The sequence below is a fragment of the Nannospalax galili genome, unplaced genomic scaffold (assembly GCF_000622305.1).
Source record: "Nannospalax galili isolate Female #2095 unplaced genomic scaffold, S.galili_v1.0 scaffold1617, whole genome shotgun sequence".
NCBI classification, from domain to species: Eukaryota; Metazoa; Chordata; class Mammalia; order Rodentia; family Spalacidae; genus Nannospalax; species Nannospalax galili.
In genome coordinates this window covers 329328-355685 of record NW_008340915.1, presented here as the reverse complement: position 1 = coordinate 355685, position 26358 = coordinate 329328, and the positions used below count along the sequence as shown (strand labels likewise).

Below are 26358 nucleotides of genomic sequence, written 5' to 3'. Positions count from 1 at the left end.
CTATTTCTGTATATCTACATAGATCTACCTGCATTTATCTAGAAACAAATAATCGCAAAATGCATAATGATCCTTACAAATAAATTTTAAGACTACAGTTAAGCTTTTATTTAGATTCTTCCCTATTATGTCTGTATTTCCTTTACTCTTACCCCAAGAATTCTTATTCTCAAAGATTTAGTAAAGGAGGCTAGAATTACAAAATCCCATAACAACTCAATTTTAAAATCTTGTACCATGATGATCTGAAAATCATTAAAAGCAGCTCTGAGTTTTGCCCATGTCCTACTATTTAATGCTTTTCCAACTTTTAGCATGACAGAATATGTGCATCATAGCATTTGTATAGTAAGAATTTCAAATGTGCAGTTTGGTGACATCTGATGCACTCGTGGTGTTACATAGTGACCATCATCTGTTTCAAAGCACTTTTATCCTCCCAAACAGAAAGTGTACGCATTCAGCAATGAGCCTCTGTTCTCCCCTACACCTGGTCTCTGATGACCTCTAGTCTGCTTTCTGTCTCTGAATGTGTCTGTCGGTATAGTTTGTGAGAGCATTAATGACACCATTTTAAAGCTATCATGCAGCACTCAGTGGTCACAGCATAGAGCTGCAACAGGCCAGCCTTCCTTATTTAGTCTTAGTTCTCGGTTCTGGTCACTTCTGGTCCTCTCATTAATGTCCCAAGTCATCTTGGTGGCATGAAACTCATTTTCTAGTAGATTCCTTAGAAAGAGTTGTGAGACCAGAATCCTTTTGTGCTGTAATAGTTTGTGCCTTTTATATCTGAAAACAATTTCTATGAAGTATAAAAATTGTAGCTCATAAATAGCTTGGAGGTGGTTCCATCTTTTCACACAGACATTGACAAAGTCTCAGCATTTATGTTTCATTTTATAAGTCATATGCTCTCTTTCTAGTTCTTTTTCTTTGTTTTGTTTTAAAGGTCCAATAATTTTAGCAGACTGTGTCTTGCTACTGGTTATTCTGGGCTATTTTAGATATAATGTGCGGTTTTATGTATTTTTATTTTAGGAAAAATGTTAATCTTCAACATTTTTCCTATTTTGTTTTGCTCTTTTTAAAATTTATTTTATGTATTATTTTTATGTGTATGAGTGCCTGGTACCTGCAGAGGTCAGAAGAGGATATCTGAACCCCTAGAACTGTAGTTGCAGCCATGTGAGTGCTGGGAATTGAACCGAGGTCCTCTGGAAGAGCAGCCAGTGCTTTCAACTGCGGAGCCAGCTCTCCAGTCTCTGCTTTAATTTTTTTGGTCAGGAAGATTTCTTTTTCCTATTTTCAATAGTTGTCACTTTTCTCACAAATTATTTTTCTTTTTAGCTGTTTTTATTACAAATTCATTTTGAAGGTGTCATTGACAGGCATGTGGTTATAAGAAAGAGTACAGAGGAATTACATGTGCCTTTCACCCATTTTCCCCAATGGTGGTATTATGTATAACTTTGTTAGTGAATATGAAACCCAGGAAACTGACCAAGAAGCCTTCTGACCTAACCAGATTTCTTCAGTTTTTGCAGGTGCTCAGGTGTGCCTGGCTTTCCTTAGTTCTGTGCAGTATTTTCACGTGTCGGTTCATCTGAGCACCCCTGCAGTCAAGATACAGCAGTTTCATCACAAGACTCCCTTGAGGCACCTCTTAATATCTGTAACTCTTCTTTCCATCCCTCTCATCTTCCCTCATCCCTGGCAAGCATGAGTCTACCCCCATCTCATAATGTTGCCATTTTAAGGAGATGATGTGCATGGATTATACCATATAACTTTTCCAAAATTGACAACCTTCCATCCTCTGTGGCATAAGTTCCTAGGAATTCCTCCAAGTAGTTGCATGCATTAATAGCTTATTCTCTTTTATTGCTAAGTAATATTCCAGGGCATAAGTATATCTATACATATCTATACATATACATATTATAAATATATAGCTAATGGTTAAACCATTAGTTTAACCGTTTACATGTTAAATGTTAAAGAACATTTGCATTGATTTCAGTTTGGGGGTGCCACGAATAAAGTTGTGAACAGTCATGAGCAGGCTTTTGCATTCTCTCTGCTTCCAGTGGATGCCCAATGGGTGTTTGGAGGGCTCCCGTCCTCAGATCCGTCAGAAAGCACCCACTGCTCCCTCTTTCCTCCTACACAGGCTCTAGTTACAGGCAGGCTCTGCATCCCTAGAGAAATCTTTCTGTCTACTTGTTATGTGTATTTTCTATACACTTTTGCTCTCAAGCCTCCCCCCCTTTTTCCCATGAGTATTCACAGAAGTAGAAAAGCATGCTATTTCATGTTTTTCAGTCTTCATTGAACCCACACCTCAGCTATACTCTCCAACATATTTTATTGTATTCTTTGTTTCTGTAGTTCATTTCTTGAGTCAAGCACACGAGCTCAGCATGTTGTAGGAGATTGTATTAATAATTTCATTCTTCAGTGTTCTGGGCTAGAAGCTAAGCCTAGAATCATATATCAACCCTTACTTTAGTCACCTTTCTTTATTTCAGCCTATTTGTGTTAAATGAGTATAATGACAGAAACAGCCTTATTAGCTTCTTGTGATAATTAAATGAGGGAATACATGTAAATCTCTTAGAGCAGTGCCTGGCACACAATCATACCTCATGTAAACTTTCATCATTATCTTGAAACTTGCTTTGCATATCTGTATTCTAGCACTGATTCTCATAATTCAGTCACTTCTCTCATTGATAAGTTTTGGAAGGAATACTTTGCAATCAAGAACTAATGTGTCTTACCATATTTTTTTCTTTAGAAAAGCTTGGTCAGGTAAATTTGTATAAGTTTGCATTTCACCTTATTATCTCTGCTTTGAATTTTGTTTTGATATAATCTATTTGCTTCTGGAAAATGAGAGCACCCTGCAGCAAATACTCCTTAGCTATGATGTAGAGACGTCACCTAATGCAAGTAGTTAATACACTGCATGTCTGGTGGAAGCAGAACAGTAAATCATTCTGATTTTGTTGTAGCACTCTGCCCAGTCTGGATGCCCCTTATCCTATGCTGGTCCTAGCTGGTCCTCAAGCTTGTGGAAAACGAGAACTTGCCCACCGCCTCTGCAGACAGTTTAATACTTACTTCAGATATGGGTAAGTTTGTTTATTGACATGTAAGTCTTGGAAATGCGTTCATGTTTTTGGATTCATCAATAATTTCCTTCCACTAAGTTCTCAGAGAATGCTAATTTTCATGTGTTTGAAGCAAATCCATAAATATATACAACAACGTATGTTTTACAGCAGAACTAGAAGTAAGTTGAATGTTCAGTAGATGCTAAGTCCTCATAAATCCAGAGCACTGTGAGTGTGTCAGTCCTTAAAGGTAATTAATGATTAAAATTGGATCTGTGTGATTACCTGGTCTTGGCAGGGCTAGGAATCTTGACTCTTCTGCATTCCTAATTGATATAGTAGAGATGATTGTTAAAGTGGATTCCTAGTTTACAGAAGAACTTAGCTACTAGCAAGAAGAAACAAAATACTTTTGTCTTTGGTAAAACTGATGGTAAATACATAGCAGCGACCAACGAAAGAAACAAATGAGGCACATCTGTGCCATTATATACCTTTCCCATGAGGTCTGGTAGCTTCTTCGTCATTTATTACACTGCAATCTACACTGGCTTTTACTTAGACTTTTATGTACAAATGTTTAAGTTAATTCAATGCCAGCTCAAATCATTCTCTAGGGTCTGAAAATGTTGATCGAGCAGAATAGCATTTGAAGTCAGGGTCCATCTGCTGCTGTGCTGTTGTATGACACTGACCCTGGAGAGATGAACAAACGTCTACTCACTCCAGATAGGAATCAGTGACAGACCAAAGTAATGATTCCACCTTTAAAGCCCAGCTTGGTGAGCTGATGATTTAGTTACTTACAGCAGTATGGGTGAGGGTTACTCCCAGGAGCGTGGATGATGCAAGCAAAGGTAGCTGCATCACTGAAGCCCGGTCCAGCGCAGGTGATGACTCATGAAAACTGGAATCTTGGCGCTCTCTCCCAACAGGTCATCAGCAGTCCTTAAAGCCTATATAACCTGAGGGGTGGGAGAGTCTGTGAATCTGGTATTAGGGAGGCTTTTGAGTTGTTTACCTCTTGAGTCCTAAGGAGGTAAGCTCTTTAGAACTTCCCGAGTTTAGTGGGCTTTCCTCCAGGATGGAATGTTTCAGTTCGGAGGGAATCACTATATAGCACATGTAGTATGGCAATATGAAGTACAGTGTGGTGAGTGTGCCCCAGTGCGCTACGCTGCAGAGACTGCTGCTTGGAACTCGGACTGGAACTCTGGAGCTCTGTATCTCCAGACAGGTCTTCCTGTGCAGAGGCACATGTCATTGGAGAAGGGACGGCACAGGGGTTTCCTGTCTTTTCCTTCAGGTGAACACTCCACACACTTGAATGAGTGACTCTGCAGTGGCTACCAAAACAGAGGGGAGAAAAAGTAGAGACATCGGAGAAAACTATCCCATTGGACTTAGAAGTGTTTTAGAAGTTTCTGGAAATCAGATTTAGAATTACACTGCGGTCTTTTGAACTGTTTTTCTCTTTGGTGTTTTATGTGTGGTGAAGGAATTACTTTTAAATTACTGTGTGTCTGCCATTGAGTTGAAGATGTAACTACAAAGCTCTATAGACCAGCAAAAAAAAATTAGTTGCTAATGCTATTACAGAAAAAGTTCCTTCCCCTCAGCTTTATATATTCAAATAATGTAAATACAATCTTAAACAAGCCCATTTATTTAAATACTTAAAATTACGACCCACAGTTAGACATTTCTAGGACAGACACTATAAAATATTTTAAAATCTCTTACTATTTTTAAATACTCTGAAGTAGCAAAAATAAACCAAAAGTTAACATTGGAATAAAGAAGTGTAGAGTGTCATTATGTTTAACCTGCTCTAAAAGATAAGCTGAACACAATTAATGGAAGGCCAAACAGGTCAAGTGTGTACACTGACTATTGTGTTAGTGTATAAATTTGGAATCTCAGCAGACCAAAGTGACCTAGAGAGCCATGACTTTTTCTGGCTCCTTTCAGCCTGGTCCTTTTTATTTACTGTTGATATGCTCTTGCCAAGGTATACTTGGTCTGATATGTTTGGGGAGGTTTTTATTGACTTACTACCAAGATTCTGGTCCAGTCTGCTCCTAAGTTCTTATCTGGCTCAGTTATTCATTTAAACTCAATCCTGTCATTCCCTTATTACAATCCTTACCCATTGTGATTCAGTTGATTTATTTAATATTTGTTTCCCTGCTTGTCTAAGCCCAAGTAAGGGCTTAGCCTAACATATGGCTGGGTGTGGTGGCACACGCCTTTAATCCCAGCACTCAGGAGGCAGAGGCAGATGAATCCATGTGAGTTCAAGGCCAGCCTGGTCTATGTATCAAGTTCCAGGCCAGCTGAGGCTACAGGGACACCATGTCTCTAAAAGACCTAAAAATAAAAGTCAAAAAAAGAGAGAGAATAAATATTTGTTAAATGACTGACTGAATAAATGAACAGCTGAATTAATGGTCATGTATGCAAGTTTTAGTTGAAATGATTGTGATAAACAGATGATTTTCATGATGGATATATGGAGAAATGGGTGGATTGATGAATTCAGTGTTTATTGAGTTCTTCCATGTTTGAGTCCCTGATAATACAGTAAGAAAACTGATGAGCTCCTTGCCTTCATGAAATCTATAATCTAGTGAGATCTCATGCCTTAATTAGGACTATGTAGAATTTATGTACAGGCATGAGATGGCAAAACCAGAACCTAAAATGGACTTCATGCCTATCCAGTTAGTGTTGCCATTGTGATTTTTCTCTTGTGACTGGAATGAGTGGTAAGTAGAAAACACTCCTGAATGTCCCCTACCAAGTTCATCCTCATCAAGCCTCCCTCAGAGGCTCAGAAACATAGGTCAGCCATCATCATTATCTTTGTGGAGGCAGAGATCTCAACCTGTTCAGTGGCAAATCATTCTGAGAACTCCATCAAGGCTTGAATGAAAAGACAATGGCCATTGGATCACAAAGAAGGGCATTGGATAGCTAGAAATTTCATCCATGGAAGAGACTACGATGGGTCTATTGTTATATGCAGCCACTTTTAATGACAGCTGAAGATAAAACCAAAGCACATCTTCAGGGGAAAGTCACTGGTCTTATTTAGAGTTTTCTTATGTTCCTTATCCAATATAAGTTTTGTTGATTTTAATTAGATGAAAGAAGCCCTGAATACAGTCTCCTTGTAAAACATAGAAGTGTCTACAGGATATTTTCCTGATTGCTTGACTCTTCTCTTTCCCTCCTACTTATTTTATTTTTTCCTAGTATTTTAATTCCTTTTACAAGTTACGTTGACCAACATCAAGACATTCAGTGAAATTTTCACTTATCGACCAACATCAAGACATTCAGTGAAATTTTCACTTATCGACCAACATCAAGACATTCAGTGAAATTTTCACTTGCTAAGTTGCACATATATGAAACAAATGTAATTCTGTTGTATAACAAATAGTGGTGCTGAGGGCTTCTGTTGTAGTATTAGTTTTGATTTCACTATTTTTTCCTGTTTTAGAAATAAGTTAGATATTCTTTCTTTTTAAAAGATTTTTATTTTACTTTTATGTGTATAAATATATTGCCTGCATGTATGTAAGTACACTCACTGTCATGCGATGCCTGTGGAAGTCAAAAGAGGGATCGGGTCTCCTGGAATTGGAGTTATAAACAGTTGTTAGTCACCATATGGATGCTGGGTGTTGAACCTGAGTCCTGCAAGAGTGGCCAGTGCTCTTAACCACTGAGCCATCTCTCCAGCCCTGGATAGTCTTTTTAACTTGTATTAGTTACAGGTGGCCTAGAGATAAAAATGTACTGCCTTCAAAGTCTCCTTGTTTCTAACTCTATACTACCACATAAAAAGTGACTTCCTATGGAAGTGCTGGGTACTGAGACCCCACAAAGTAAGACCAGCATGTCTGCGCATCTTCCAGATCTAAGGCCAATCATGCGATCTGAAGCATCCTGAAAGACAGAGTTTATTCCTCCTTCCATCTGTTTTATAATAATCTGTTTTCATTAGCTTTTCATGCTGTTGACTACTAAAATATATATATATATATATATATATATATATGGCATTATACTAAAGAAAAAACCCACATGCCACTTAGCTGCATGAGCTAGATGGTAGGAGCTATAGTGACCTGCATTCAGTCTACTCTGTTGTGTCCATTTACACAAATGTAACAGCCTTGCAGACTGTCTCATTCATTCATTCATTCAATAATATTTGATGACTATGGTCCGTGTGCCATGTGATGGTACTGAAACTTAAATAAACAAAGATGAGTCTTGTCCTGGTTTCAAACAAAGCAGTATAGGATAATATAAGCAGGAAATGTTGCCTAACAAGATAGTTTGATGAGGGGCTGGAGAGATGGTTCAGCAGCTCTTGCAGAGGACTCTTTCAGTTCCCAACACCCACGTGGTGACTCACAACTCCCTGTATCTCTAATTCCAGGTGATCTGACACCCTCTTCTGACTTACAGGGCACCTGCCTACATGTAGTAAATGTAAACTTACACAGGCACATACACATAAAAACAGTCAGTTTTTTTTGATTTTTTAGACAGGGTCTCCATGTAGCCACAGCTGGCTCAAAATGCACTGCATAGACCAGGCTGGCCTCCAACTCACAGAGATACTCCCATCTCTGCCACCCCAGTGCTGGGATTAAAGGCATGTGCCACCATGCCCTCAAAAAAACATTTTTTTTTTAAGATAATTTGAGAAGTGTTACGAGGGAAGTGAAAAGCCTGTGATGGAAGCAGGAAAAAGAGTAGCTGTGGGGCCTGGCAGGGGTGCCTTCCTGAGAACCACGGTGCATTTCATTCAGTGAGCAAGTCTGAAGGCTAAACTTGAAATAAGGAAGGGAATGGGGCCAAAGGCAGGGCTGGAAAGACAGGTGGGAGTCTAGTCAAGAGTTTCTAAGCAGGGAACAATGTTTTCAGTTGTGCTTTAGAGAATGTAAGGTGTGGGTAGTTTGGGGTAGGGCTTGAAGGAAGCTGGAGACAAGAAGACTAGTTAGAATAAAGTGCGTGGGTGGGCCCGAGGCTAACAGCATGAGTTAGGCAGCCTGTACTTCCTAGAGCATGAGCAGGGTCAGCTTTGTGGAGTTGAACTCAAACACAGGACGCACTGAAATTCCTTGTGCTCACAATCCCTTAAATTGTATCCAGCGATTTATCAACATGTGTTTGCATTGGATGTTCAGAACAATGTAATTTACCCGCCAGATGCGGCAAGCTTTCATGGCTACACTTTGAAAGAACAATATGGCATGCTATAATCTGCTGGAAGCACGTGCTCACACCAAACCTCTGCATAAATATGAAGGAGCATTGCCATACAATTGTTTCCTGAGCAATCTAGTGCAGACCAGAGGTTCTAAATCGTGTGCTTGTGAACCAGCAGAGAACGTCCACTTCCTCTACTTCTGCCCACTCTTCTTGGGTATCTTTTCTTCCTGTTACAGTTTCCTGGATATTAGAATTCCATCATTTGGGACAGCCATCCAGATTTCTTTCCACAGACATGGTCTGTTTCGAGCTTCAATGACAACCCTCCGTAGACTAAGTTCCCTTAGTCCTTTACAACCAGAGATGCAGTCAGGGGCTAACTGATCTCCAGCTCAGTCCGTTTATCAGCTACTGAAACTAACAGGACATGTGACTCCCATTACAAGCCATGATTTAATTATTTATCACAATTTAACTAGTAAATTAATGAGTAAGTAATAAAGTCATAGAAATATTTATGCAGAGAAGGGGGTTGGAAGTGATGGCCCAAGCAAATTCATTTCATTAAGTTTGGCACAATTTTTCTAAGTAAGTTTCATGAAATACTGCTTTTGCTATGAAGTATTTCCTTTTCAGGATGTACACATCTGGGCAGCACGCTGCACAGTAGATGTTTGGATATGTGCAAATTGGATGACAAGAGTCAAAAGCCCACATGTAGGTCATCTTAGGTCCTTCTTACTAGAAATTCCCACAGCCTTCGCTGCTCTGTCATCAGCATTCGCCACATCAGTAAAGCTGTCTCCTTGTTTACCTGCTGACACACTTCAAATTGCTGCTTTGTTTTGTCTCTTTTTAGAAATTCTTCAACACTCCCTGCCAGTCAATTCTTTTGTTGGGAAATGTAAATTCAGTGTAGCGTGTAAAGACTTTGATAAGGGTTTGCAGCCCAGAATGCCAGGCCATGGATTTATCTTCCCTGACTGTCAGGGGACACCAATAGACAGAGGGTCCCAAGTTTCTGCCAAGGTGCAGGGAGAAATGTCAGTGTGTTCCAACAGCAAAACAAATGTCACTATGTTTTGAATGCACATTCTTTCCTGTGTATACAGTTTAAATGTAATTTTGAGACCTTAAAACTTCCTAGTACAGTTGGTTCTTGATTATACTAGAAGGGGAACAGTCACATGAATTTTAAATATTTATGTCTTTGACTTTGTAATGGAGACGCTTTGGAGGCTTATGTTTACCCTCCAAATTAGTGTACTGTTAAAAAAAAAAGTTGACTTTGGAGCCATTCTGGTGTGGCTGCTTAGCAGCATATGTAATTGCAGCACCCAGTTCCATCATCTGTAAAGTAAAAATAAGCAGTAATTCCTAGCTCATGTCTTCTGTAAGAAAAAAAAAATGAAGCCACAGATTAAGCGCCTAACAATTCTTGTCTCCTCTTTTTAAACTGTTGATAATTTAAAATCAACTTTATTCCCAGACCTGGGGAGTTGAGAACACCCTATTCTAGTTCTGGGGACAACACCAGCCTGCAGTGTGACCTTGGGCAAGTCACTTTTATGGTACCTATCTAAAGGACCTCTTTGCAGATGTTGCCACTTTACATGGTTCATTTTTTCCTTGATTTTTACAATTATTTAGCAAATGCCTGCTTTATGCCAGGTGTTAGGAATGCAGTGCAAATAAAGCACGGGGCAAAATTCTCCCAGCTATGTATTGAGCTTGGGAAGACAGGAATAATCAGGTAACTATGAAAGGAGACAGTGGTGGTGTTTCAGAGTACTGCGTGTGTGTGTGTGTGTGTGTGTGTGTGTGTGTGTGTGTGTGTGTGTGTTTAGACATGCTATCTCAATACAGTGGCTCAAAACGGCCTCCCTGGTTGAGTTGAGAATTCACTCAGCATTAGAACCATGGGTTCCCATAGGAGACCTGTGCACATTTTGGTAGGAATCAGAGATGAGAATGAGGTATGTCTGTCTTCAATGGAGGAGGAGATGAGCCCCCAAACAAGCAGTCAGAGCAAGATTTGTGTAGGCTAAGCCTATAAAAGACTCACATGCTACACCGGAGGAGGTCAGGAAAAGCATTAAGATTGAGAGGGTGACACTTTAACTTAGTCCTGAAAAGCAAGTGGCCAAAGAGTAGGGAGCCTGCAGAAAATGCCCATAGATCAGAGAGAATCTGGCAGCCGTTGGGTGAGTAATCAATATTGTTATGCTCTTTAAAGTATCTTATCTGATGGCAGAGGGGCTGATTCAGGAGGTAATAAATAACGGTGAGCAAAAATTTGATATTGATGAGCCAAAATTTGTATTCTCCTCATATAGTTATTAAACGTAGTCTAATGCTTCAAAGCCAGTGTTTTCACAATTATATTACTTTATGATTTATGATTTGTGGGTCAATTTCATTTTTTTAAGCATTCTTCACAATGAAAGTTTCTATTGTGAACTTCAACTTGATGGAAATAAACTGAGCTCTCTGTTTTCATGGCTTCAGGGCCTGCCACACCACCAGACCACCTTACTTTGGAGAAGGGGATCGAGTTGATTATCATTTTATCTCTCAGGAAGTTTTTGATGAAATGCTGAGCATGGTAAGACTGTTTCCTGTCATTTTTATCAAACAAGCAATACATGTTCTTTGTCAGAAGTATGAGAAGATAGTGATTTTTAAAATGAGGAAAAGAGGCCGGGCGTGGTGGCACACGCCTTTAATCCCAGCACTCAGAGGCAGAGGCAGGCAGTGAGTTCCAGGAAAGCTGGGGCTACAGGGAGACCCTGTCTCAAAAATGGCCAAAAAAGAAAAAAAAAAAAAAAAAATAGATAAATAATAAAATAAAATAGGGAAAATTAAATTTTGTCCATGTTCTAAATCTTGTTCAGTTTGAATTTTTTTCTCGGAAAACCTGATCATGGTGCTATTGGTGGTAATGCACAGAGCCCTTGTCTGAGTGAATTTCCTTAAACACTGTTTGTTGCCTCTTGGCCTTCATGTGAGAAGGGGTTCTTAGAACTCTAGTATGTTTGACCAGTTATTTATTTATTATTTATTTATTATTTATTTATTTATTTAATCTTTTCATCTTTTCGAGATAGGGTCTCTCTGTAGCCCCAGCTGGCTATATAGACCAGGGTGTCTTTGAACTCATAAAGATCTGCCTGCCTCTGCCTCTGCCTCCTGAGTGCTGGGTTTAAAGGCGTGTGCCACCATGCCCAGCTTGCTAATGTATACACCCATAACTTCATTAACCAAAAGAGCATCCTGTTTTGCCTTAACTGCTAACAAATCTGTGCCTCTTGCTTTTCTTTACCGTGAGCCACAGTTTTGTTTATATTACAATACCTTCTACCACCAAATGAACCACATACCACTTTTTCTTTCTTAAGAAGCTTACTGAGGAAGAGCTGAAGGACTCTTTGTTTTTGCCTTAAGAAGTCAGCATTCAGCTGGTAGTGCTATTAAAGTGCATCTCACCCACTTTCCTCTTTCCTTCCTCCTTTCTCTCCTTCACCTCAGTAATGGAGCTTGGCTTAGTCCTCCAATGTGCATAACCATGGAACCGTTTAAGCTTAGGCTATGCTGTTTCCATTGGCTTCATGTTGGATGACCAACTCAGTCTATGGTGCATGTTCTCAAAACTTGTATTCACAGAGAAACTCAAGTGAGCAAATCCTGCACTCCCTGGGCCACTTTCTCTGTAACCTTGCCAAAAGACCATCTTGGACATTATAAATCTTTTGTCTTAGGGCTGTATTTTGGCAATTGTATTTGATTTATTAAGAATACTTTGGAATTTTATATTTGTAAAAGCCTAAAAGATTTGAGGAGTCTCTTCATAGAACTGAGACATGTTCTCTCAGAACTCTAGGATGAAGGTCAACAAGTTCCCACAACTGATGTTAATTTCTGCTGTTAGAGTATGAGGCATTTTGTTCTGAGTTTGGTTTATCTGTTCTTAGTAGGCGCCACCTGCTCCCCTAATGTTCTGTACCTTATTGGGTCTATAATCAGGTTAGTCTGGTTCAGTTCCTCTTCTAAGAAATCACTGTACTTCTGTACTATATTTAACCTTATAATTTGACTTGCTCTACAGAAATGCATTTGAGAACTATTCCTTTTTACTGTCTCTGCCAAGATACATTACTTCAATGTAACGTAATTTCCTTCAACTTGAGTTTTGCCTCTGATCTTTTAAGTGTGATACTATTTCATGAAGAGAGCTAAGTCTAGGGATTATAAATTCATGACACATTGTCAGCCTCTCTGACTATGCCCACACACTCAGTCTTCTGCACATAGAACACCCCTCCACCCAACACCCACCAGACAGCCTGTCTTCCTCTCTAGACACCATGGCCTATACTACCCCTGTATACATATACCTACTGCAGGCAGTCACACCTACCTACTGTCTGTGACAGGTAGATAGAGCATATGGACACCCCTTCCCCCATCCTCTTGTCTCTTCCAATACTTCTTTGTACCAATATATCATTCTCCTATGGGCCCATAGACATATCAGTGCTTTATACAGGAACCTGCACAGCCATTTACCTACAGAAGCTCTCCCTCTCTTGTGGAAATGAAACCACAGACCTGGAGCCTTTTGTTGTGTGATTTTTGCTACTTATTAGGAAATCCACATGCAGCAGGAAATGGAAGGGGCGTGACCAGCCAGAGCTGGGAGAACTGCATCATCTCAATGTTTAACAAATCAAGGGAATGGGGTTTCTTTTATATGTACAATGCAAGCTTTCTTCCAACATCATCCTTCTAGAAAATGTTTGTGAGATCTGCAGAGGAAGTAAACAAACATACATCTGAAAGGTAATTCAAATATATATACATTTTGAAAGCAGGGTACATGATAGAGTATTAGAGTTCTCCAGAGAAACAAAACCAGTAACTGGATATGTGTGTGTGTGTGTGTGTGTGTGTGTGTGTGTGTGTGTGTGTGTGTGTGTACATGTGCACATATGTAGCGAGATTTACTGAAAGTTGTATATGGATGTGGAGACTGACAAGCCCAAACCTGCAGTGTGGTTGGGCATCCTGGAGGTCAAGGAGAGCCAGTAGTAAAGGTGCAGTTTAAAGGCTCACCTTTTTGTTCTATACAAACCTTAAACTGATTAGCTGAAGCCTACCCACACTCTGAAGGGCAATCTGCTTCTTCAGAGTTCACCAATTTAAATGTTGACTTCATCCCCAAACATTCTTCAAATTGACCCATAAAGTTAACCATCACGCACAGTAAACAAGGTAAAGCATGTACCTGCTATGCTAGGAGAGCCAGAGCCAGATCATCTACCTGCATGGATATTCTACATATTTAAATACTTACATACAGAAAGGAATCAGAACATTTTTTTTTCAAAGAACAAAGATTATGGCACTGAAGTAGTAAAAACTTAAAGATATTTAGTGTTTAGTTTTTAACTTTGATTACAATGCTTTTTCTGATCACCCCCAATACACATATCCCCCCAGAGACCCGCCCAACCTCAAGAGATACGCTGTGTCTCCTGACCATCACCTCTCCTCTGGCAGATAGCCTGTCTGTCATCTACACACATCTCTAGAACCTCTGGAGCCAGGAGGGGAGTGTGAGACTCGGCTGTAGCTCCTGCTGTTTAATGAAGTGCAGTATTAAGCTCCTAACTGCTTACTATCTCTTGTATGGACGTGCACCTGTGTCGTGCAGTGCCTGCAGAGGTCAGAAGCCCCTGGAACTGGATTCATGGACGGTTGTCAGCTGCCATGTGGGTGCTGGGAATTGAATCCAGGTCCTCTAAGAGCTGCCAGTGCTCTTCACTGCTCCATCTCCAGTCCCTGCTTTGCTGTCTTACTGCTGCTGCCATTTGACTGGTTTGGACCCTGAAATATTCACGTCTTTGTTTATTTTAAAGTCATGCATATCAGAAGTCACATTTACCAAGGTCATCCATATTTTTGTTCTTTCTGTTACCAGTTTAGAGTAGACCCAGTGGTTTAGTAAATATATTGTTGAAGAAAAGTCACTATTTTAAGGGTATTTTTACCTGCATATTTGGGGAGGGGGAGATAAGGGAATTCAGCTGTCACAGGAGATGAGCTTCCAGAGTATACAGAGAAGGTGGTGTTTATAGTTTAAATGAATGTAGGGCAGGCAGCAATTCTGTTGGATAACATTTGGGGCAGTTTCAATAAAAAGCCATCTTTATGAGGAAAACCAGGATGGGTCTATTTTTCAAAGCTTTTTGGATGTCCATAGCCTTCCAGATTATTCATAATTCATGGCTTATCTTGAAATGCAAGGCTTTTAGGAGTGGGAGCCTCTTCTGGACTACCTGGGAAGCTGTTGGTGGAAAGGCACAGGCAAAGGGCAGGCCATTAGTTTTGCTTTCTCAGTAATTATGGCGTGTGGTGTGGATTTGGCAGGAAATGGGTAAGTAAGCAAGGTGATCTGTTCTACCAAAGGACTCTGTTCTTGGCCCTCCTTTAACATTTTGTCAATAGATTATTCAATAATAATCCTGTTCTCATCAGGCGAGAATTCTGAACAATTTCTCTAGTTTGATATCTGTTTGCTCTGTTTCATAATCCCTTTGCCATTTTGTCATTCTAAGGAAGTTAGTGATATTTCTAAGTTTTCTTGAATGATATGAGAGTAAGACATCAAGTGATCTTATAATTACAGTAAGACATCAAGTGATCTTATAATTACATTATAACAACAGTTATGTGAAAATCTTTGTATTTTTCTAATTCCAGGGAAAATTCATCCTAACATTTAATTATGGTAATCACAATTATGGATTAAATAGGGACACTGTGGAAGGTATTGCAAGAGATGGGTTAGCAAGCTGCATTCATATGGAAATAGAAGTAAGTATTTTTCATTCAATTGTGAGTGTATCTGCGTGATCGTGCACACATGCATGTGTGTACATGTGTGTTGCATGTTTGAGGTTGGGGCTACAGTGTTTGGGTAGCACACTGCTAGGCACAAGAAGTGCATACAAAGTGTGAGGTGTTAAGTTTATAGTTAGTATGGGGGAGGTAAGGCCTGTGAAGAGGTCAGTGGGGGAAATTAGATTACAGTGGCATTTGAGATTTATTTTTTTATTTCTTCACTAAATAACTCCATTTGTTTTCCCAGCACATCTCTGTTTAGATGAACTGATCTTGATAAAGTGGGCTTTGTACAGGGTACAGGCGTGGGTGGTTGCCTGTCCCCTCAGGACTGTGTCAGCCTGAGTTGTCACCCTGCCCCTTCCTTCTTCACAGGAGATGTGTGGGTGGCGCTGTCGTTTGGCTCTGGTTGCTCACTGAGTGCAATATTTTTACACTTCTAGCAAGTTAGACTTGCAGATTTCAGATTTTCCTCTGCCTCGATATCCCACCCCACGCCCCCCTTCGCCCCCCACACTCTTCTCAAATTAGAGTATACAGACATTTTTCCAAAATTAAGATAAAAGGAAAACCATAAATTTCCCACCCACTTTTTAAAGGGCATATAGCTCTATTAAATACTGGAAATCTTCAAAGATATTTGATATTCTTTTCAAGCTACTTTCACTGAAGCAGTTTAACTCTTTGTAATGAGAAATAATTTAAGGGCTGGGGAGATGGCTCAGTGGTAAAGAGCACTGGGTGTTCTTCCAGAGGACCAAGATTTGGTTCCCAGCAACCACAATGGTGGTTAACAACCATCTGTAACTCCAGTTCCAGGGGATCCATCACTCTCTTCTGACCTCTGCAGGCACTGCATTCACATGGTACACTTACATACATACGGGCAAAACACTCATGCACATAAAATAAAAATAAATAATTTAATTAGAATAAACATATAAAAGAAAACTTGGGTAAGGCTGGCGCTTTCCTATTGACACTGAATCTTTCCTTCATTTTCCTTTGAAACTTCACAAAGGAAGAGACTGTAGTCCCTTTTTTCCTTCTCGTATTGGTTAACTGTTCCCTCACTTTAATGAAACTGGGCACTTTCTGTCCACTCCTTAACTTTCTGAAGAGTACTTCCATCCTTATCCTTATAGTTGGTTGGTTCTGTATCTTTAAGAAGTGTCTTCATTTTTTTTCTATAAACGAAAACCTGTTATAAAAAATTCTACTTTGGACAAGGTAGAGACAAAAACTAATGCATCTTTCAGTGCAGCGGTGCTCTTTCTCCAGCTACTTTTTCCAGCTCAACAGTTCTCTGAGTGATGGCTCCCTCCTGTTTTACTTTTTTTCCAGGAGGTCAAGTCTATAAACCATAGTTTATTCCCCTGGTTCTCCCCAGCCGAAGTAGTTTTTCCAGGCTGCCCTTGCCTTCAACTCCTCCAGAAATTCTTTTAAAAGGAACTTGTTTTTCTTCCTACTGAATGTTTAAAGCAAAGATTTTGAAGTTGAGTTAAACTGATGGTGGTAGAACTGTAGAGTCCACTTGGAATAACTCTTCCACTTCACTCATGACAAAACTGATACCCAGAGAGCTTGGGAGATGGGTGCAGAGTCTATAGGAGCTAGAGAGCTGAAGTCACAACCAAGACCTCTAGGTTTATAGATCACACTTCAGCTGTTTCACACTACGATCACCCGGTTAGCAGTTTATGCTGGTCTTCCCTGCTCTGAATAGAGGCTGTAAGAAGTAGAACCACAGTGATTTTGGCATTATAACCAATATTTAAATTTTAGACTTATGAAGGGAGGAGACTTTGAAGGCAGAAGCTCTGGTTCCTAGGTGGTGGAGGTCAATACTTTGCCAGACTACAAAACCAAGGTGGATATGGTGGTTCCAGAAACAGCAATAGGTATGGCAGTGGCTGGAGGTTTTAATTACTGCCAGAAAAAAGACCTAGCAAGATAGGCGAGCCAGAGAAGCGGCTATAGGTTACAGCAGGTGTGTCACCTCAGCCAAGCACACTGGTGGCAGGGCTGAACTTCTACAAAGGAGACTTGTAGTGTTGTTTTGCATTGTTTTAGACTGTATTGTGGGAGGGCAGCCCCTCCCCCGAACTCAAGGACTGTATTTGTGACTGTAGTAGTCTGATTATGATACTGAATTTGCACTTTGGACCCTACCCTGGTTGCTGGTTTAGAAACAGGAATGACCCCAAGGTGATGCCAGAGGGCTAACATGGGAGCCTTCTCCATGTCCTGTGCTTCAAGGATGCCTGTTGAAATATGGAACTACTTTTCGATAATAAAGTGGTATACTGCTGTGAATGTCCCTATTTTATATCCAGCAATTTTCTTTTTAACAGTCATATTCATTGGAACAATTAATTAGAGGGAATAGTAGGTGGAATGAATTCTAATATTTCCTGTGTTAATTTAATATTTGATGAAGAGAGAAAGTAACCCAACCTTGAAATATTTATAGGAAAACAGCAGCTATTTCTACAGATGGGATATAGTCTTCAATGTAACACTGTTTATTATCTGTGTTGTTGATGTCTCCAAAATGATTTCCAAGTCACGTGTCACTTTCCAACTTCTTCTCTTTGAACGCCTAGGGTGTAAGAAGTTTGAAATATTCCTATTTTGAGCCTCGCTATATCTTGGTGGTGCCTATGGACAAGGAAAAGTATGAAGGTTACTTGAGGAGAAAGGGATTATTCAGTCGTGCAGAAATCGAATTTGCTGTCTCCAGAGTGGACCTTTATGTTGAAATTAATCAGAAATTTCCAGGATATTTCGATGCAGTGATCAATGCAGGTCAGTAACTCTCAGCAACGTTTTACTTTTGCAGTGTGAGGTCATTGGATTACAAGGTGACATCATAGAAAGAAACATCTTAGGAAACGTGTGTGTGTGTGTGTGTGTAACTGAAAATTGAGAAAAGCTGCAAAAAGAGGTAAGACTCTCCAAGATCCAACCTCCCACTGTTTTAATCTGAAGATTTAACTTTATCAATTCATAAGATCTTGACTAATAAGATTTGGTAAAAAAATGATCCTAAGATATATAATATATAATTTCAAATACACATTTAAAGGTGTTGGGTTTTTTTTTGTTTTTTTTTTTGTTTTGTCTTTTTGAAGCAGGGTCTCCCTATAGCCCCAGCTGTCCTGGAACTCACTATGTAGACCAGGCTGGCCTTGAACTCACAGAGATCCACCTACCTTTGCCTCCCAAGAGCTGGGACTACAGGCGTGTGCCACCACTTAGAAAGGCATGTGAAACTCAGGGAGTTTTATCGTAACTTACCTGGAGGCAAAACTACTGAAAATTTAAAAGTATCTGGGTAAAACAAATATTTTCAGAAACTATCTTCAGGTAAATTTTGGCATTTTATTATATAGTAGAATGACTATAGTTAACAACAAAATACTATTTAGTTTTAGGAAGCCTAGAAGTCAAGATTTTGAATTTTGTCACCACAAAGAAATGGTTAGTGTTTGAGTGAAGGATATTCTAATTACTCGGATTTAATCATAAATACAATGTATATGTGTGTTCAAAACACTCTGTGCTCCCCAAATTTGTACAACTATGTCTATTAAAAATAAAGCTTTAAAAACTGAAAAAAAGCTATCTTAGAAATGGTCACTAATTTAAGCAGTAGTCATGGAGAAATTTTATTGAAATATAGAAATTTCTATGCTTTAAGTTACACTATATCATATATCCATAAGAGGATATGGAACTGGCTGATGAGATGATTCAGCAGGTGAGGCACCAGCCGCCAAGCCTCACCAGCTGCATTTGATCTCTGGGACCCACATGGTGGAAGGAGAGAACTGACCCCACAATTTGCCCTCTGACCTCCACACACATGCCCCTCAATAAATAGATGTAATAAACTATTTTTAGACAAATATATTTAATACTGTTAATAAACAAAAGGCAAGAGTCATAGCCTTAGGTATAAAGGAATTGTGCAATTATGTTTTCTTGCATTACATATATCTAGAAGAGTCTTCAAAAACTATTGATGTTGATTTTCTTTAGTGAGATACTGGCTAGGTAGAGGAGATTCAATTAAATCATATGATATTGCTGACATTCAATTATTTTGCAAATGACAACTTTATGGTTCAACTTAGTTTTTGAACTCTAAAATGTGTTAATGTATTACATATCCATATTGGTTTTATACTTTTACTTAGAAATGTTCACACTTAATGATTAAAACAATGCCTGCTCATTAGGTTAGGAGTCCAAGACAGCATAACTGGGTTCTCGTTGAGGGGTCTTACGGGGTCAGCTGAGATGAGGTCTCATTTGAAGGCTCTGGGGAAAAGATAAGCCCCAAAGTTCATTCTTGTTGGCAGAATGCAGTTTCTTGAGGTTTGGGGCTGAGACTCCTGTTGGCCACTGGCTGACGGTGGAAGGCTGCACGTAGTGTCTTGAGTCTGCTCTTTAGCCTTATCCGTATAGTTTCGGCCATCTTCTAGCCAGCAAACAGCACATCTCATGTGTGTCCTTTGAGTCTCTGACTTTTCTTCTGTCACCAACTAGAAGAACTAACCTTTTATGGAACTCATATGATTTGCATGGACTTCCTGGATAATCTCCCTTCAGATTAGTCAAAGGATTAACTTTACATCTGTACATACCTTTTATATATAATGTAACATCATCATGGGAATAACTCCCTTGCCTCTACCCATGCTTAAGAGGAGATTAGAGGAGGCTGACATGTCACCAGGGTCATCTTAGAATTCTGCTTACAACAACAGTATAAAATAAAGTGTAATAACCAAATCACTCCACCTGCCACTGGACACTGACCATATTTCGACACTATCCTGCTGCAGTAAAACACTGTCTTGTTTATCATAGATGATCTGGATGTTGCCTACCAAAAGCTGAGTGAGCTCATCAGAGAATACCTGGGATTGACTGAGGAACCTGCTAAGAGTCTGGCTCCAGTTGCAGGTACCTTTCTATTGCCTGTGTACCAGTTTTAAGGCAGATCTGTTGGGATGTAGGCATTCATTGGCAGGCTAAAGCTAGTTCAACCTCCCTAATGCCTGTGTTTCTCCTGAAGTTCCCACTATTGGGCTTCATGATTCAGCCCTCTGGACCTGTGACTCTGCTTGTCTACAAGTCTGTAGTGAATCTCAGGGAGATTCCCTCAGGAACACACTGGGTAGTGTCTTGATCAATAGCAAGAGTTAGTCTCATGGTTCAGAGCTCAGCTTCCCAGAAGTTTATTCCCTTATGGGATTAGGGTGTTGTTGGACCCATTAGGTGTATATTTAGTTCAAGAATTTTAGTACAAGAGTTTTCTTCCCTTTTTCTTTGAACTTCCAGTCCTGAAAACGTTGCACTGTAGTGAGAAGCTCACTGTCCAAAGCACATGATCCTGGTCCTTGCCCTGATGCTCCCTTGCTTGGGATGTTTAGCTGTTCCTTGCTTCAGTTTCTTTTTTATAAAAAAAATTTTATTTATGGGGCTGGAGAGATGGCTTAGAAGTTAAGAGCACTGGCTGCTCTTGCAGAGGACCTGAACTCGATTCCCAGAACCCACATGGTGGCTAACTATCTGTAACTCCAGTTCCAAGGAATCCAACACCCTCTGCTGACTTCTGCAGGCATCACATGATACGGGTACACTCACATTCATGTAGGCAATACACACATATACATTAAAAATAATAAACAAGAGGCGGTGCTTTGAACTGCTGAGCCACCTCTCCAGCCCGTGTGCTTCAGTTTCTTGTCCTGCTAAATGAGCCCCACATGTTCCTCTTGCCTCATGGATTCTGAGCAGCAAATGATGGAAATCTACGAGAACATCTATTTGGAATCTAGGAATCCTCAGCCTAGAATTTGGGTACATAACTATTTTGAGATACATTTGAAATGACCCCCACTCCAATTCACCTCATACCCATTAGAACGGCTACTAAGACAGGACAAAACAAAACAAGAAAAAGGTCAATGAAGATGTGGAAAAATTACAGCCTTGAGCTAACAGGGATGTGAAATGCTGTAGCTATTACCAAAAATGAAATGTAAATTCCTTTAAAAATTACAAATATTGTATGATCCAGCTATCTCCCTTCTGGATAAATACACCAAATAATTGAAAGCAAGATTTTGAGGAAATAGTTCTACATTAGAACTCACAACAGCATTGTTAGCAAAAAAAGTTGAAGCAACCCACAGGTCCATTGACAGATTAATGGGTAGTGATGATGTTGGATAGTCTTAAATGTAATTTTGTCTTAAAAAGGAAGAAAATTTTGGCACATGGTATAACATGAACCTTGAAGACATGAAATAAGCCAGTCAGAGCAGAACAACTATTGTTCAATTGCATTCATGTAAGGTATTTAGAACAGTCAAATTAATAGAGACAGAAAATAGAAGTGTGATGGTCAGAGGCTAAGTAGGGAATGGAATTATTGTTTAGTGGGTAGAACTTAAGTTTTCAGCTGAAATGAGTTCTGGAGATGGATGGAGGTGACAATAGTGTGAATGACTTAATGCATTGAATGATACTCTTAAAATGGTAACTTTTATGTTTTACTACAGTAAGACTTTTTAAAAGGTCCCTCACTGGACTGAACTTCATTCACATTACAAATTGCAAAATGTAAACCCAAGACTGTTGCTGTTTTGTAGATGCCGCGCAGCTGGGTGATCCAAATGTGATTCTGTTTGCCTGGTGCCATTATGGCAGATTGAGATGGGAAGCCAGGTCATGACTTTGACAGAGTTCAAACATCCGAACACATTGTGCCATTTGCAGTTTTATACTTTTCCCAGGCACATGCTCCTAGTATTTTGGAATGAAGCCAGTACAATGCCAGTAAACTCAGCAGATCTTGGCTGAAATTTTCTTCCATGTTTGTCTCACATATTGAAGTAGTAACTAGCATGTGACCTACCAGCTAGAAAGCTCTTGAAGAAAGCTTGGTCTATTGAAGTAGGCATCTGTGGAGGAGACGGCTTCCTCTACAAAGGGAAGGGGCATTAGGCATCAGTTTTTTAGAAAGTTGGCCACCCAGTAGTGTAGTGCCGTGCACCTACTGAGGTTTGGAGCTCCATGGAACTTTCCTGTGAGGAAATCTGGCTCCCTTTGCTTTAAGTATTTGATCTCCAAGCAGCCTTCTGATCTTTAATTTAGTCCCCTGGGGGGGGCCTGGGCCTGTGGGGCTTGTACCTTATGTTAGAACACCCTGCCCTGATCCTTAAACTTTACCCATCTCCCATTTAAAATTAATAAATTGGCATGCTGACTTTTACATCAGCCTCTTGTGGATTTGGATAAACACTGATTAGGCCCCTGAGTCTGACCGGTTCTGAGTAGCTGAAAAATATGTGTTTCTGTGTGGTGCTTCTGAAGAGAGGAGCAACAAGCCAGACTTGGCATTCCAGCCCATGTGTGCTCTGTATCTCTTCATATTCTGCAGTGAGCAGGACACACTGACTACTGCATGCAGTAACCATTTGAAAAATTAATAGATCAGATAATGTGTGCACAAGAAAATGGACTCTTATTTTAAAGAGCATCATAAAATTTTATTTATTTAGAGTAATTAGGTTAGGCCTATCTGATTTAATGAAAGGTATAAATTATGGAATTTATAAAAATGTTATAACTCAGACATATTTACTAATTGAAAATGAGGCACCCAGTATTATTGGATAATGGAATTCCAGCTGGAAAAATAGACAGGATAGATTATAATCAGTCAATCAATCACATCCATATCCTTAATAGAACCTTGCTTTTCTGAAAGTTTTAATATTTTGGAAAAGAATGTGTTTCTTAAGTCAAAAACCTAATGTTATGTATACAGTTAATTTGCAGAGGGAGTTATTTTTTTAGTTGCTGCCTTAAAGATAAACCTCTACTAAAAGTGACATTGTAGAGGTCAGTCATTAATTTGAGCATTTTAAAAATTCTAATGAGCATAGTTCTTAATAAGCTTTTATGGTACTTCTAATGGCCCAAAAAGTTTAAGCCAGTAGCTTCTGTGAATTTTCAGGATTGTGAAATTCACACCAAAGAGTGAGGATTAACTGTTTATGGGTTAGTGCGGGAGAATGGGTTTATTTTAACTCACAGTTCTATGTTATAGTTTATCGTTGTAGGGAAGTCAAGGCAGGATTTCAGCAGCTGGTCAGATCACATCCACAGTCAAGAACAAAGAAATGAATGCATGCATGCTCACTTGCTTGTGCTCAGTTTGATTTCTCTCCCTGTCTAGGGAATGGTGCTGCCCACAGTAGGTTGAGTCTTCTTACATCATTTAACTAAGACAGTCCCTCCCAGACATACCCACCAGCCAACCCAGTGTATACAGTCTCTTATCGAGACTGTCTTCCCAGGCGATTTTAGGCCGTGTCAGGTTGACAAACCAACCACCACAGGGTCCAACCATAATTGTTCCCCCAAACTCGAAAGACTCCCTGAAAAGGGGTCCAGCCTCCAGCAGAGCCACTATCTGGGCCTCTTTGCCTCTGCTCTGAGCGGAGTCATTTTGATCTTAGTTAGGTATGTTTATATAAGTATGTATATTACACATAAAAATGAAACTTCCAGAAATTAAAACAAGTATAAGGGAATTGTGGTTTTTAAGATAATTGAGCTGCAAAGGGGAAGAAATTGAAATAAAATTAATATTCTAAAAAAGTTAGCCCAAACAATTAGAAAATATCTTAACTAGTAATCATTAATTTGACTAAAGATGAATTTAAAATAAGCTTTTTCCTAAAAAAAAGAAAACTACATATAATATTATGGGGTATTATTGAATCTAGCTTCCAGAGGTAAGGGTGTTTTCAGAGTTGGATTAGACTCTCTATGTGTTTAGCCTTAGTACAAACAGAACTCTATGGTCAATAGCATGTCTTTCCAAAAGAGATCATCCTATGTCAATGCAATCCAACAGCAATTCCCAAATATTTGGAGACACAGCTTCTTCTCTAGCAATCTTGTGTTGCTGATTTGTAGCTGAGAATTTAATAATGTCCCTTCTTAACCATAAGAATGACAGAGTGAAAAGAGTCAGCTCAAGCCTGTCAGTTCTGAGGCCAGTGTCCATCAACCTAAACCTAGAACTCTGAACCTCCACCACAGGATAGGTTAGCTGAATTTTCATTTAATGCAATGCATAAAAAATAGCTTTAAATATAGAGGGGTGGTGTACTCTTGAGCATTTATTTTTTCCTATAATAATATATGTAATATTTGTTTCTAAATAATAGTATTATTTCTGGGCTCTGAGAGATGGCTCAGAGGTTAAGTGTACTGACTGCTCTTATGGAGGACCCAGGTTCGATTCCCAGGGCCCACATGGCCTCTAACTACTATCCCTAACTGCAGTTCCAGGGGATCTGATGCCCTCTTTTGACCTCTATGGGCACTGCACAACACGGGTGCACTTACACACATGCAGGCAATACACTCATACACATAAAATAAAAATAAATACGTAAAAATATTATTAAAAATAATAACAGTACTTCTATAAAGTAAGGAGAAACTCACTGTTTGCAACTGAGTATGAGGAGTCGTTACCCTCCACTAGACTCTATATAATGTATTTCTGGGATAGTCAGTGCTTCCATTGAAGCTTTGAAAGCTGAACTGACTGGCAATATGAAAGCACTATGAAATGAAATTATATTGTTTGGAACTCTGACTAATGATAATGGGGAATGATGATGGTAGTGGTGAGTCAGACAGGAAAACTAAGCAGCTTACCAGGCCATTAAGTGTTGCCTTTATCTGCATAGTAAAGGGCATGATATCATCTTAACTAAATGAAGGGAAAAGTCCTGAATGTCTGATTATCCAATTAAAAGGAACAGTACCCTTCGGCATTGAGTTTCATTGTTCTTATATTTTTATATCTCTTTAAATTGCAAAAGCATGTTTATATATTTACATGTGTATACACACACGTATGTATACATTTATATGTATATATGTGATTTTATGCATGCAAGCATATATAGTTTGACATTTTTTGTTTTTATAAATGTTTAACATTTCGTTTTGTTGGAGAGGGCTCTGGGTGTGGGTATACATGTGTCACAGCATGTATGTGAAGATCAGAGGACAATTTTCACTCTGTGGGCTCCAGGGATTGAACTCAGATTGTCAGACTTGGTAGCAAGCGCCTTTACCTGTTGAGCCATCTTACAGGCCCCAATTTGCTATTTCAGTCATGTTAAGTGTACAGTTCAGTGCCGTTAATAAAATTCCCAATGCTGTGTAACCATCACCACTACCCATTTCCAAAATTTTTCATTATCTAAAACAGAAACTCTATACTCATTAAGCAATAATTTCCTTAACCCCTGATAACCTCTAATCTACTTTCTGTTCTCTGTGAATTTGCCTATTCTAGTGAGTGTCACTGTTTTACATTTTAATTCAACCTTGTTTCTTGTCTAAAGTTGTGTTTTAATTTATACTGGTGATAAACTTGGATGATGACAATGATGAGCAGACCAACAGAAACCCTGCCAAGAGAGAGACTAGTGGCTGTTCCCACTTGTTCCCTCCCACTCAGGAGACACAGCTCTGACTAAATATGGAAGAGGTCCAGACTAGGAAGCTCATTGCTTACCTAGAGCCACACAAGGCCCCTCTGCTTCAGGGGAGGGGAATGGTAGCCAAGGAGACTACTCTGGGGTCACCTCAGAGGTCTCTCTCAAAGTGAATTAAGACTGGTTTGTTCCAGACTGAGGTGTCACCTCTGACCACTGCACACTTCAGAGCAATATCCTCTGGGCTGGGTTAAGATAATATTTAGGTCACTAGAATATAGCAAAACTTCTCTCATTTGTAAACAAGTACCTCCTGGGGCGTATGTGTCCAGGAGACCAGAGCCACTCAACTTACTCCCCGGGGGATTGGGGGAAGCAGTATCAACCTTGCCAATGGCCTCTGAGAGCCATTTATGAAATCAGGGAAATCTGGAGTGAAGGTGGGGTTGAGGGAGAGTCACAGCTTAAACCACAGAGCACCAGGAGCAGCTTCTCTGACCCTCATGACTTACAGTGTCCTTGAACTCCCTCCCTCCCTCCCTCCCTCCCTCCCT

General features: G+C 39.6%; 1 protein-coding gene across 1 annotated transcript in view; it reads left to right on the top strand.

The window, feature by feature from the left end:
• Lrguk (leucine rich repeats and guanylate kinase domain containing) overlaps positions 1 to 26358 on the top strand; it is a 146742-nt gene that overhangs the window by 72833 nt on the left and 47551 nt on the right. The window contains exons 11-15 of the mRNA XM_008836070.3: positions 3015 to 3134; positions 10860 to 10956; positions 15114 to 15227; positions 17861 to 18062; positions 20133 to 20228. Of these exons, the coding sequence (XP_008834292.1) occupies positions 3015 to 3134; positions 10860 to 10956; positions 15114 to 15227; positions 17861 to 18062; positions 20133 to 20228 (629 nt within the window). The remainder of the gene's footprint in view (positions 1 to 3014; positions 3135 to 10859; positions 10957 to 15113; positions 15228 to 17860; positions 18063 to 20132; positions 20229 to 26358) is intronic.